Raw genomic sequence first — 13,339 nt, 5'->3', positions numbered from 1 at the left:
TAAAAATAGAAAGGGGAAAGAGATGAAAGCTGTTACAGATACCTCACTGCATTGCAGAGAAAGGAACTGACACATGACCTTTAAAAAAATGCAACGAAATTGCACTAAAATTGATTCAGAACTCACCAAACATGTTACCGATGTGGCCGTTCTTAGTCAGTGGTCGCAGTTCATTTTTCCCAAGTGCATATTGTTTGTAGTTATCCCAAGCAAATTTCATCATCTGTAAAAAGAAAAATTGAATGAAAGCGCTTAACAGAACTGAAAGTTTTCTGAGCTTCAGCTCTGGGAACAAATGGGAGTTTCCCATTCACTGCTAAAGCCGGCAACCAATGGCCCATTAATTATAAAATCTTAATTCGCACTGAACACTTATGAATGGGGCTGCATTCAGCAGTTTGCTGAAGTCTCAGACTCATCACTCCCAGTGCAGAACTTGGGACCGGCACATTTCAGAAGTACCACAATATCCAACACACTGAGAGTCCACTTTTCCCCCAGGCTGTGCAAACCAAGCGGGAATTTTAGAAAGATGCCTCCATCTCCGAATTCCTCACCTTTTTCGAGGAGTATCAGTATTTCAGAATGGTAATTAAAATGGGCTAAAAATGTAAGGCCAAAGCTGATATATCCCTAAGCATAGGGATGTTACCTTCTGAGTTTTTGCATTTCTTCATGATAGCAATAATTAAACTAAATCAAAACTGCAAAACCACCCACCATCTGCCCACCTTGCAGCAGTTACACATACAACTTTGGCAAAGCAGCACCACTGAGGTACACAATGCACTTAATACTGCGGTGAGCAAAGGAAGAAATTGGTCTTTGTTTTAGGACTGGACAGAAGTTTTCTTTCTAGTTATTAACAGAATACCTTCATAAAGGAGAAAGGGGAGATCCATGACATTTTGATATCTTCCTATCAAAACTCAAAGTGCTTTCTTAAGAGAGTCCTGCAGATGGGCTGGGTGATTTCTGAGAAACCCCTTCCAACTCAAACAATTCCTTTTGGGACATTTGAACTGTCCTGCCCAGGCTCAGCACATTAACCTTTCCCCGAGGACTGCAAGGCAGCGGGTTTGTGCAAGTTCCAACACACACACACACCTTTTTCTGTCTTCCTGACCCTTTGGCTCCAGCTGGTAGGAAAAATTAAACCTACAAGTATCCTCTCTGCAGCTGGGAGAGACTAGGACTTGTCAGCTTCTAAGGAGTGCCTTAAATAAAGCTCCTTTTTATAATCCACACAGCCTTGCTCTGAGCAGTTTCAGTCCCAGCATCGCAGTGACCTGTACATTCTTTGAATCAATCTTTGGAAAAAAGTCAGATAACAAAGGGGAAGAAGGCAGCTTCAGAGAATCAACAATATTCTCCACCGCCGCTCAACAAAGATCAGAGTCTTCTCAAAAGCTTCACTCAAACAAGACATTTGAGAGAAAATTACAGTTTAAAACAAATCATTCCTCCACTCCACAGTGTCCCTGTCTAGTATCTGCAGCAGCATTTACTGCTCTGTTTCAGGATCAGAATATGCAGGTTACTTTGATATGAAATTCCTACTGTTATTTCAGTTCTTACTTTTGTCCTTCCCTCCAGCTGTTTCACAAACCCAATATTGCAAGCCTCTGGCAGTATCCTCCTTAATTAGCACACACAAAAAGCCACATCACCAGATTTCCACCCTCTCTACTTTTTAAACATCAAGCTTCCAAAGTAAAGTTTCACAGAGCTGGTCATACGGATGAGGATAAACATTTGCTGAACTGATTGATAACATTCAGACTCCAACACCACCAGGAGAAGGAATGTCGGACAAACAAATAAAGTCAACTTGGGTTTTAAAAACTCTGTGTGGGATGAATTAGTCACTAGAGCACTTTGCTCCGAGGAAACTAAATAATGACTGTGGTGGCAGGGGGAGAAACCCTCCACAAAATTTACTCAAACATGCCTCAATCATATGACTCAGGGTGTTAATTTTATTTTCGCTAGATCTCTGGGTTTTTTTTCAGTGGTAGCATTATTCTAAATGGGAAGTTCTCATTCTTCATTAACGTAACAGGGCAAATCTTTGAGGAACTCTGGACTCTCTCTGATGGTACTGAGCGAATGCTTCTATGTATCAGAGCTTGATCCTGAAACTTACTGCAGGAAAGATGGTGTTTCCTTAAAGACAAATTTCCCACAGTGAGCGATAGGGCTCGTGCACCAGAAAGGAAACAGCTAGGCAATCTATTTGGTTCATTTCTCTTTTAAATCAGAGCTGAGGAAGGAGGACCCACCCTTCTGGCACATAGAGAGCCTGGACATGGAAAGGATGTGGAAATGACTGTTTTGTTGCATAAAACTCCTAACGTTGTAATTCTGAATCAGCCTCATTTTAAGCTGAGTATGAAATTTAAAGTTATTTCCTTCCCTCAAATTTTTAACCCCTCCATTCCAGAAGGTCCGAAGTTTCTTCTTCAAAGCATGTGAGAAACCTAGGCATCTCTGCCACACTGGTGCAGGTGGCTCTCTGGGATCCAGAGTTTGTGGACACCTCCATGACAGGCAAGAAAACTACCCCAGGTTTCCCTTCAACAGCTGCTTATATCCTACAACGGAAATCTCCTCCTCTCCTTCTGTCTTCTCACATGAAGAGGGACTGCATGAGGCCTGCTGACAGACACCCCAAAGTGACTCGCTCCATACAGGACTCCCAAGAACTATTTGAATAAATACGTTTCTTCTTAATTTGCCTATTCAACCATTTAAGCTGCATTTGTCACGTGTTGCAAAAGGTTCCACTACAAAATGATTTCTTGCGCTGTACTGGCTGCAGTGTCTTGAACTCTCCTTCTCTGTTCTGTCCTGAGCTGATAATCAGGCAGACAGAGGATGGATGAGATTGGGTATGCTGCCTCGTCATACTGAAGGGTTGTCAGTTTTCCTTTACGGGAACACAATTTTGCTCACTGCTTTTGAACTTTCCATATTTGGGAGGGAAGATGCATAATGTGGTACCCTTTCATTTTCCGAGATCAAGCTTTCCTCTCTCTAACAATGGGCCCAAAAGCAGCAACTGGAAAAGTTTAAAAGCCAAAAGCATCTGCACCATTCTGCCCCTTCTGGCTTTCTGCAGCTGTCTTTCCAACCCAAATTTAGCAGTACAACTTCCAAACCACTAAAGAGACTCATCAAGTTTCTAAAAGTGGGGACTCCACATTTATATACCGAACAGAGGATTGAGATGGAGCTTTCAGGAGCTTTCTCTGACAGAGGTTCCAAATGCTGGGTTGAAACAGAAGGGGATGGAGCCGAGAGGTGCAAAATGGAAATTCACATAGTGTCGTGTTTAAGTCCGCTTTCTGATGAGACGCCAAGGTTAGAAGTGAATATTTTTTGCCATTCTAGTCATGAGAGATCACAATATGTCAGCATTAACATTATGCCATTTTAGATTTGAAAAATGGCACCAGAACCACAAAAATTATGGAAATAGATCCATAATTTTAGATTTTGTTCTTACCGGTGTGCCGTCTGCCATCTAATAGACAATTATCTATTTGGCCATGAAATTCTAATCACTCTGGCTTTTAGCTGATTTATAGCAGAGATTTCCAAATTTATAATCAAGTTTGTCAGATTGCTCTTTCTTTCCTATAATCTGTAAGTCACTTTTTACTTTCGAGAGTTTCAGCTACCCGGCTAGATGATTATATATTCAAATCAAGTACAAGTAACTAAACTGAATTCTGAAAACCCACACTATCACTTTCATCATTTAGGGCGTTACCTGTTCTTGTGCTTTGCTCCATCCAAACCCAAAAAAGATCCTGCTCTCAAGCCCACGTGTATTTCATACGGGCAGCAGCCTGCAGCCATGCAGAGCCAGGCGCTGAGTGCAAAGTCCTGCACCGAGCTGTTTGCTGGTTCAGGGTCTTCGTCTACAACTTTGCAGGTTCACAACACTGCGGTATTTAGATCGCACAAGAACATTGTGGAACAAGGCTGGGTTAAATTACTTTCAGTGCATTTTTTTTATTTAATGTATGGAAATATTTTTATTTATAAGTCAGTTTTCTAAATACTCTAGTTTAAAGGCCAAACACTAAGTGCTTGTGTCCCTTCAAATACTGCAGCAGGAAATCATACAACTATTTAATGTTTCACTTCTACCCCGAACTCCTCCATCTGCTAAGCCTAACAAGCGCACCACAACAGCACCTACACTGCTACCACAGCTTTGCCCATTCTCTCATTTCTGTTTGCTCTTGACATGGCTCACCTCAGCAAGAATTCTTACATTTTCTGAGATCTGCAGCTGTCTTTCCAATTCAATCCAATGCCAAATAACACAATAAAAATCACCATTCCAGACTCAGTAAATAAAAGCATCAACGAAGTTGATGACACTCCCTCTCCGCTCACGCTACATGACATATTACAGGAGGGCACCACTGCTCCTCGGTCCGGCAGTGCTTTTATGATGCCACCCAGGCAGTAACACGGGAGATATTGAACAGTTGGGATTTACAGTTTCTGCCCACGTGTACTACAGTCTTGATTTTCAGAGTGCCACCACTTTACTGATTTTCAGAGAACCTGAGGTTATGGAAGATCAGACTCCAGTGGAAAGGCAGTCAGGAAGAATTCAGAACAAAAAGGCATTTAGCAAGTTCTGTGATCCAGATAATGAAGAAACAGGGCTCAGGATAAAAACTTGACCAAGGAAGAGTTTTCACTCTGAAGAGATGTACAAATTTGATGTTCTTTAATATATGTAATAACTAAACCACTGAAAATCCCTGGGTTTATGTACTTGCAAAAAGCAGAAAGATGAGAGAAGAAAAAAAAAAAATCCCCCACGCTATCACTTGCCCTCCTCTTGTTACCAGGGTAGATTTCAAAATGCAGAGCATTCCCAAACAGCTATTTGATTAGTTTTATCCATCTAGGCTGGGATAATTAGTAAATGCTTAAAAGATGAAATCTAAATATACCAACCAATCAGCTCCTTTCAAGAACTTCCAAGGAACATTACACAAAGCCATTATCTTCACAAGATAACCACTTTTGTGGCTCTTTAGCCTCCTTTCTTCAACTCCCCTTCAAATATTTAGCTATTAAGCTATCTAAGAAATTCCCGGTTTGGGTTTTCAAAAAAAAAAAAAAAAAAACAAGAACAAAAAAAGGGGGGGTGGTAGGTGTAATTTTAAATATTTCTTTCCCTATTGTATTTCTTACTTGGTTTCTCCCACCTCAGACTACCAGATAGGTTTCTTTTCCTTTCTCTGCAACTGGAGGAAGATTAGTTGTCATATCCATTTCAAAACTAGGACCTGTTCTTTCCCATATCTAACCTTCTTGCCACCCCAAAATAGCCCTGTTCTAGTTTGGATTTTTAACCTGCAATATAATGCCATATATTTTCCCCAGCTGTGTAAAAAACAATTTGCCAGATGACAAGATGCAGAGAAAAAAAGGAACCAACTGTCAGTCTTGCAGACAGAAGAAGTAGTCTGCCTGAAGACATCAGGATAAGCCATTTATATCTGGAATAATGGATGGTATTTTTTTCTAATCAGACTTGCATACACTTGTATAATTCAGGATTGACTGCGGGAAAGGCAATGACACAGTACCATGTTTATTATCTATTGGTTTTTTTAATATTATCACACAGAGATATAAATATCCATACAAACACCATGGCAGAATGTTATAAAAATGTTATATAGAATTTATTTGAAAACCTTTAATAGAAAGCTGAGCAACTTCTCAGGCTACTTCTCTGGGACATTGTCCTTAGAAATGTTTTTACGTAATAGCAAAATAATAACAAAAAAGCTGTGTGTTAACTCCAGTTGATTGAAAGGTTCCATTTAGGCAGACGCTAATATCCACAGGCTTTTACTTCATGGGTTTAAAAGCCTGTAGCTCGCAGAACAGATAGTGCTTCAGCACATGAAAGACGTTACCAAGCAACCCACAGAAATGGACACCAACATTGATAATCCATTCTAAAGTAATTACATTTTATAATTAAAGATTACAGTAAATCCAATAGATCCCAACAGGAACTTGAGCAATTTAGAGACACGCTAGCTAACCTGCCTGTTTTATAGCATCCATGTTAGCTTCCATCTTTGAATAAAACATTAAGTGAATTGCAGAGATTTTCATTTAATAGGCCTTCAAACAACCGATAACCATTACAGAGTCTCACCTTGGTAAGTGTTAATCTAACATCACCTCATTTCTCTAACTTTAAATAAAGCATCATTCTTCTTTTAACTGATGGTAAAGGTGTGACTGCATGTAAAACCTGAGCCTGTTACTACCAAATGAAAGCCCTGGCAAAACCAAGTGAACACAATCTCATCGGCTCCAAGAGGACAGGTATTTCCTCTCTGCTTTCCATTCCTGACCCTTCTCATACACCCGCTGGACAACTTCCACTACCATGTGCCTTAGCTTATCCATCTACAACACAGACCTCATCCTTTTCTTCGAAAAGCACTAGGCATAATAAAGAGATATAACCAAAGGGTATTAAACAGTGTGGGCCTGCGTTCACTTGGTGAATTTGTGCTCAATATTCTTTCGCTCAATGATCTTGCAGACCCAGAATCGTTTTGCAGGAGATGGCAGTGGCAGATTCAGGGTCAAAACTCAACTCAACACCTGTCTACATGCACCTGGTGTCAGTGATGACTTAATACGGCAGAAAGAAGTGCATCTACCTGGGCAAGGTCCCCAACTCAGGAGAGCATAAATTATTCTGCTGCAGCTGCATCAACAAGTAACATTACTCTGAGTCAAAGAGGTGATCTGTGGGAGCGAACACTGCGATTATATGCACAACCGTAATGATTAGCCTCCCAGATAACACAAGACTGATTCCTGTCGCAAACCCACTTCCTCAAAAGCAGATTTCTGCAAATACACTCTCTGGAATGACACCCAAAGCCCAGGAAAGCCTCAGCTCTTTGACAGCTGCCTTTGCCACTGTTCTATCCAACATAAAGGCTCATGTTTCCATGCCCAAAGCACCAGCCTGAGTACACAACTCCTCCCATGAGCTCCGGCTCTCTGAAACAGATTCTAAAACAAAATTTGAAAACTTGTCAGCCTACTGACTGTAAATACATCAGCTGATTGTTTAGTGTTAGATGGTAGATAGATACTGTGAATTACTTGCTACATGTCACTTTATCTAGAAGTAAATATAACAGTAATTCAAACAACGGGTGAGTGGGGCTTTGCTTCAGATTTTTCTGGCAAAGTCTCAGCAGCTTGTTTTCAAACTTGCATCGGTATTTTTTTTATGACATCAGTTACTATCACAGCTCACTCTCTTGCACAATAGCCAAAGACACAGCTGACCATTGCTCAGAAAACTGATCTCCATCACTGGAAGCAATGGAGGAATTTTTTATGAAGTTAGAAGAAATCACCTTCCATCAGACAGCCACAAGGGACCTTCCAGCAAGTTGCAATAAAAAAAAGTTTCAACTTTTGCTTGCTGTTCCCAGACAGACGGTCCAGCTAGGTAAAGGAGAGCTATTCAGCTCAGATCTGCAGAGGTAAGCACTCTCTCCCCACCACAATCAGGAAAAAAGCAGGACTAGAAGCCTGATTTGCACTGGGGGAAAAGAAAAAAAAAAAAAAACACCAGCACAGAGTAGTCCAAGGTCGTTAGTGTTAGTGACAAGGACAGAAATAGAACTCAAGAGTCTTCCTGACTCACAGCCCCTGCTAGGAAAGCTGAATGGGAGAAAGAACAGCTCAAAACACAATTAAACTAACTCCTAATTAAATTCCTAATGCAACTAGATTTAACAGTGTCAAGAGGAGGGAAAAAAAAAAAAAATCCTTCGATAGGACTATCTCAGGCATTAAGACCCAGCTGGATCCAGCTGCATCTAAATCAGGAAACATGTCAGCAAGAGCAGTTGATTTTGCAGTTAGTTTCTTAATGAGATGCTAGACTGTAAGAGGACGACAGTGGTTTTGAGGACAAATTTGCAAGTCTAGACCAAAGCACAGGGTGATTTAGTAAAGAGACGAGAAAAGCTGTAGTCTCATCTCCTTCGCTTCCCAGAATCAAAGCTTGTGGAAAAATAGAAATAAAAGGTATTTGTGTTCTCGGCCAACCTAATGCTGTCAGCTTCATATTTCCTCCGAGCCTCTATAACTGATCAAATATACGATATTCCAGAGCACGACCGAAGCCGACACTGTACAACAAGGCCAGCAATAAAAACGATGAAGATTCTTCTGGTCCTAAGCTTGTTACCTGTAACCACTATTCAAGCACCTGCTGTCATGAGGTTTAGAGAACTTGCACAAAAAGGCAATCCATGACGTCCAGTTTGCACCCGGCAGTCTTAGCTAGAGGAGTTGACCCTATTAAATTTGAGGGATGATTTCTTCCATAGATGGATACTCAAAAGGTAATTTGGCATGCTGCAAAAAAACTGGGGTCAGTGTCAAAGAGCAAATCTGACTATAGCTTGTGTGGTGCAGATGAAAGTGAAGATGTTGTGCCAGCAAACATACAGAAAGCGAACAGCGAGATACAGGAAAGATTAAAAATTGTAGAGAGGACACTTCAAGAAAAATGAGCTTAAAACCATAGGAGTAATTATGATCTCCCTTGTTATTACCACAGAATGAAGGCAGAAGTAGCTCTTTGAGCAACATCTGTAAATGTTAGGAAATCAGAAAAGAAATTTAAGGTCCTTATAAAACATTGGGGTTTTTTTTTGATACTGTGCAGAATTTGAGCTTAGCTCTGGTTTACTGCTTCCATGCGTTCAGATTTCCCACCCAAAACAAATTTCTTAACTGGAAATTTAAGTTGCGAGTATGTATCTGTAGCACTTAAAAGTGCTTTCAAAGCAGAAGATATCAGAATGTGACCAAGTAACAACGGAAGATAGGGAACCAATCTCTTTTTGTAAAATATTGGAATACTAGGTAATAGTAGTCTAATATTAGAATATTACATACTTAAAAGTATTAAAATATACCTATGAACTATCATCACACTGTGCTATAATTTACCGTGATGCTAGTTTCAGGAATTACTGTACGTGCTGCACTTTGGAAGGTACCATATATCCAAATACATATATACAGACTTTCACGCACAAAGATGCACATCAAGCAAATATTTTCCCCAACACTACTGCGATGTCACAAATCATTACCTTTACGTTCTAATGTAATGTTCACTTCACAAGATTACTTTTGCTAACAAAGTTGCATATTAGGAGATGTGTCAAATACGCAACAACTCTTTCGACAGTACTGCCAGGGGTTGCATGCACAAAGGATGGCAGACGGACCCAGGAAGCAAGCAATACACTTTGTGTGACACTTACTTGGATCTTTCAAGTCCCTTTAACTCTAGGTTGGACAGTCTGGTAATGGCTTTTCTTAGTGACTACTATTTCATTCCAGCATGCTTTGAGGGAAGAAAGTGGAAAAAAACTACTTACCTAGTAATTGTGCTTCTTCAAATGTCACCTCAGAGTCCCCCTCCTGAGTTTTGTGCCTGCAGCATAAATCATGCAGGAAATTCCCCTAGCTCTTAAGATTTTGGGCACTGTGACATACCTCTAGGCTGCCTTGAGGACTCTTACTACGTCCCTTCAAACATGTACAGCACACGGTCTTCGTAAATCCCTAATTACACAGAGACTACAAATTCTCCTTAAAAGTGACCAACGTTCCGGGTGAATGATGTACAACGATCAGTTAAACACTCAGGCCAGAATCCATCAGCTCCTCACCATAATACCCCCACGTTAAAAGGGAAGGTGGATGGAAACACAAACACTAAGCAAGATTGTTTTTCCAGACCTGCATTATGACAAGGTAAGTAGTTTTCTCTTTAACTAAAGATACCATCTGCACAGGATTCTCATTTCTGGAGAGCCAGAGCCCAAGGGGATGCTCTAAAAGAAGCTGTAGTGATAACTAACCAAAAATGGGCAGACTGCAAGGGGGGGGGGGGCGGGGAAAGTGTGTGGGGACATTTTTCTTTTCTTTTTCAAGGAAAATAATAAAAAGAAAAGAAAAAAAAGTCTCTAGAACCTACTAGGCCTACCTGCTTGGCAGCCTGTGGGACAGACATCGAACTGATCAATTATGAAAAGAAACAAAACAGAAAAGATATGAGGCTTTGTACTCCTGAGCCTTGAATGTGGGACCACGGCAGGAATACTCTCTGGGTATGGAAGTGAAAGACTAAACAGGGACTAAAGTTTCTGTGCGTAAATTTGCCACGGAGGTGTCCTGAGGCAAGTAAATAAAGCCTTCCCCGCCCAGAGCAGAAATATCCTGACAGTCACCATGAAGCACGGTTATGGAAATTATGATGCACCAGAAGGCTGGGGTTCTGTATAAGGCTCTGAATCCAGCAGCCCAGGTTGGACAGCTGAAGAGCTCTAGTTCAGCCAAAGAAACATTTCCAAAGCGTTTTCAGATTTAAAAAGTGAAGCCCACCCTCAGAATCAGCCACATCCTCTTTTGGGAAGAAGAGATTTCTCAGCCTGGGACACAGCAAGATGCTTTGGAACATGTGTGACTTGGAGCTGCTAAGTCAGCATAGGGAGCCAGGTGGATAAACGGAACTGATTCACACCACGGCTCGAGGTACAGCCTTGGCTAATGACAACGTAAACAGATTGAACAGGCCTCTGTTAGGCCCTTAAATCTGCAAAAGGGAACCACAGCTCTGAATGGGACCCACACTGTAAGATGCAGAAGGAGTCCTTTCAGATTGGAAAAAAAACTTAGCACGGTCACAGGTTCACTCAGTGGCTCAATATACACGTCTCACTCTTTCCATTTCAGGACCACACATCTGCTCTGCCTCTCTCCTCCCAGCACCGGCAAAGCGTGAATTGTTTTTGACACATGGATGGCTCAAGGGCTCAAAAAGCAGTAATAAGCAGATGGGATAACTGAAGGAAGGAAAGAAAGAAAGAAAAAATGTAAATACAGGCCAAGAGTTACCCTGCATTGTTCCTGTTTTGCTCTGTGAGAACAGACTTGGGGAGCAGAAGAAACATCTGTTTGGAAACTGTCTTTGTCTCAGTCCAAATGCTGGAACAGGAGAAAAGAGGGAAGTCGAGAACTGCCAGCACACCTCGTGCTTTATCTCACACTTGGATGGCTTAACAGAAGAGATCTGGGAGGATGAGTTTAGTTTAATGATTTCTTGCTGGTTCACCTGCTGCCCATCTGTCTTTGTAGTCCTTGCTCGGAGGGACAGATTGGAGCATTGCTGTCCTCTCCCCTTTCAAGAGTTACTTGTGATTTGAACTTCTGAAGAGAGGAGCAGAGTAATTCTCAAGCATTAAGTAGTCAGCAGAGATTAGCCCAATAATTTATCAAAGGTAATAGCTAATAACAGACACAAGAAACTTCCTAGAGCCTCACGTCAGAGTTGTCACCTTACAAAGGTGTTATAAGAAATTCTTGGACCACAGCAGCAAATTTATTAGCCAGAGGCTGATAAACTCTTCCAAGAGTCCCTCAGTCAACAATAAATCATAAAAATCAGGTTGCAAATACTGGATCTTAAATAAAAATGAAGCTGGTGGAGTGGATGTTACAACAATGTTAGAATTCAGCTGGCAGGATGAAGGGGACTCGCTTTCATTTAGCCTGACCTCCCATCATGAGAGGGATCAGGGCTTGGCCCTGGCATCATTCCAGCACTGCACTAGACAGTCATCATACAACAATGATTAATGAATTGCTGAAAGAATAAAGCAAGAAATGGAAAGTTAGGAGATCTGGGTAATAAACTAAAGAAAAGAACCATAAAGATTCATCAAAATTAGAGACAGAAGGCAGCTCCTAGGTCACAGACTCCACGTCCCTGCCAATGTAGAACTGGCTCCCACAGTACTGCTCTGGCCGTGCTTCCTTTCAAGACCCAAGCAACAAGCTTCCACTCTGTTCCACTTACCAAATTTCACCCTAATATTCAACTCAAAATTTTATTTCTTTAGGTCTTTGAAATCCAGAAGTGAAAGAACCAGAAGACAGCTGTCTACTGCTTTATCCTACACCAGCCAAGGAGCTGCCTTTCAAAAATCAATCTTTTGAATTATTCTACTGTGCAGCCACTGATGAGAGTGGGCAGATCCACATCCAGCAGCAACAATGTTCTGGTTGTTGGAGGGCTCACTAACACACAGAACAAATGTCTGATGGATAAGATAACCAAATACAACTATGACGTTTCAGGACTGAGGAATCCTAACATGGTGTCAGTATTGGAGGAAGGCCTTCAAGAAAGCCAAACAGCACCAGAAATGGGCCAAGGATTTGTCTGGGTTCATCTAGCACAACTCTGAACTACCAACATAAATATGTGTTCTTCCTAGATAACTCCAGAGGAAATTGGAGGCTCAGGTGAAAGAAGGGCCAGAAACATCCACATTTCCACTGGAAGCATTTTATTTGTGAGCTAGGCTGGCTAACCCAGACAGCAGGAGGGTTTCAGGATGGATGAAATGTGATTACATTACAATTATCTTTTGTTACTTTGTAAAGTACATGGTTATGCACTTTCTTTACTGCCCAGGGAAATCATGTTAACACAATTAGAGCAAGAACCCTGTTTTAAATACAGTTTGCTCGGACGTTACTAACATGGTTCCAATTCTCAGCACAGACAGTCTTCAGAGCCATCTTGCTCCATAAATCAGTGGGAGTTCTGTCACTGACTTCCTCCGAAGCAAGTACCACAGCTCTTAGAGAGGAGACATTCTCTAGGACGTACTGAACGTATAGCTTCACTGTATATCATCATCCTGTGCAACTGCTGTTGGCACGATGAGATGCTGCAGAATTTCTAAATCTCTTGCACTTACTATTCTTTGCAGCCTTACTCTTAGGATTTCGTTCTACCCACTAATAAACTAAGAGAGAGAGAAATATAACAACAGCTCTATGGCCATGCAATAGAAGTGTTGGAGGCCAGATTAGAACTAATGAGTTCCTGGCTCCCACTCAATCTCAACCATCAGAACAATTAACTCAAATAAGCCCAAGAACTGTTTTCCGCTCAGTTGTCGTCTGCCTGTCCTCCCCAGTAACTTTTGAGCTGGAAAACTTCAATCGAGTTTGACAGAGGGCAAAGGTCACAAAGAAACTAAAGTTCAGTGCAAATTGCCAGCAGACTGGAGGAGAGACGCACAGAGTGCCCCACTAAAGGCAGGGGAGCAGCACAAGCTCCTGCCCTGCCCAGCCACAGCCCGCTGAGCAGCAGGCAGCTATAGGTACCAAGCACCCGTAGCTGGATCATTGTCTCTGGCCCACACAGCCAAGG

General features: G+C 41.5%; 1 protein-coding gene across 3 annotated transcripts in view; it reads right to left on the bottom strand.

The window, feature by feature from the left end:
* The window catches only part of MAN1C1 (mannosidase alpha class 1C member 1), a 70,226-nt gene that overhangs the window by 45,023 nt on the left and 11,864 nt on the right, over window positions 1-13,339 (bottom strand). For all 3 annotated transcript variants that reach the window (XM_075173453.1, XM_075173454.1, XM_075173455.1), the window contains one exon: window positions 127-223. In XM_075173453.1, coding sequence (XP_075029554.1) covers window positions 127-223 — 97 coding nt within the window. The remainder of the gene's footprint in view (window positions 1-126; window positions 224-13,339) is intronic.

This window comes from Calonectris borealis, chromosome 25 (assembly GCF_964195595.1).
Source record: "Calonectris borealis chromosome 25, bCalBor7.hap1.2, whole genome shotgun sequence".
Lineage (NCBI taxonomy): Eukaryota > Metazoa > Chordata > Aves > Procellariiformes > Procellariidae > Calonectris > Calonectris borealis.
Note: the sequence above shows the minus strand (reverse complement) of the source record. Positions and strands in the feature narration are given on the sequence as shown.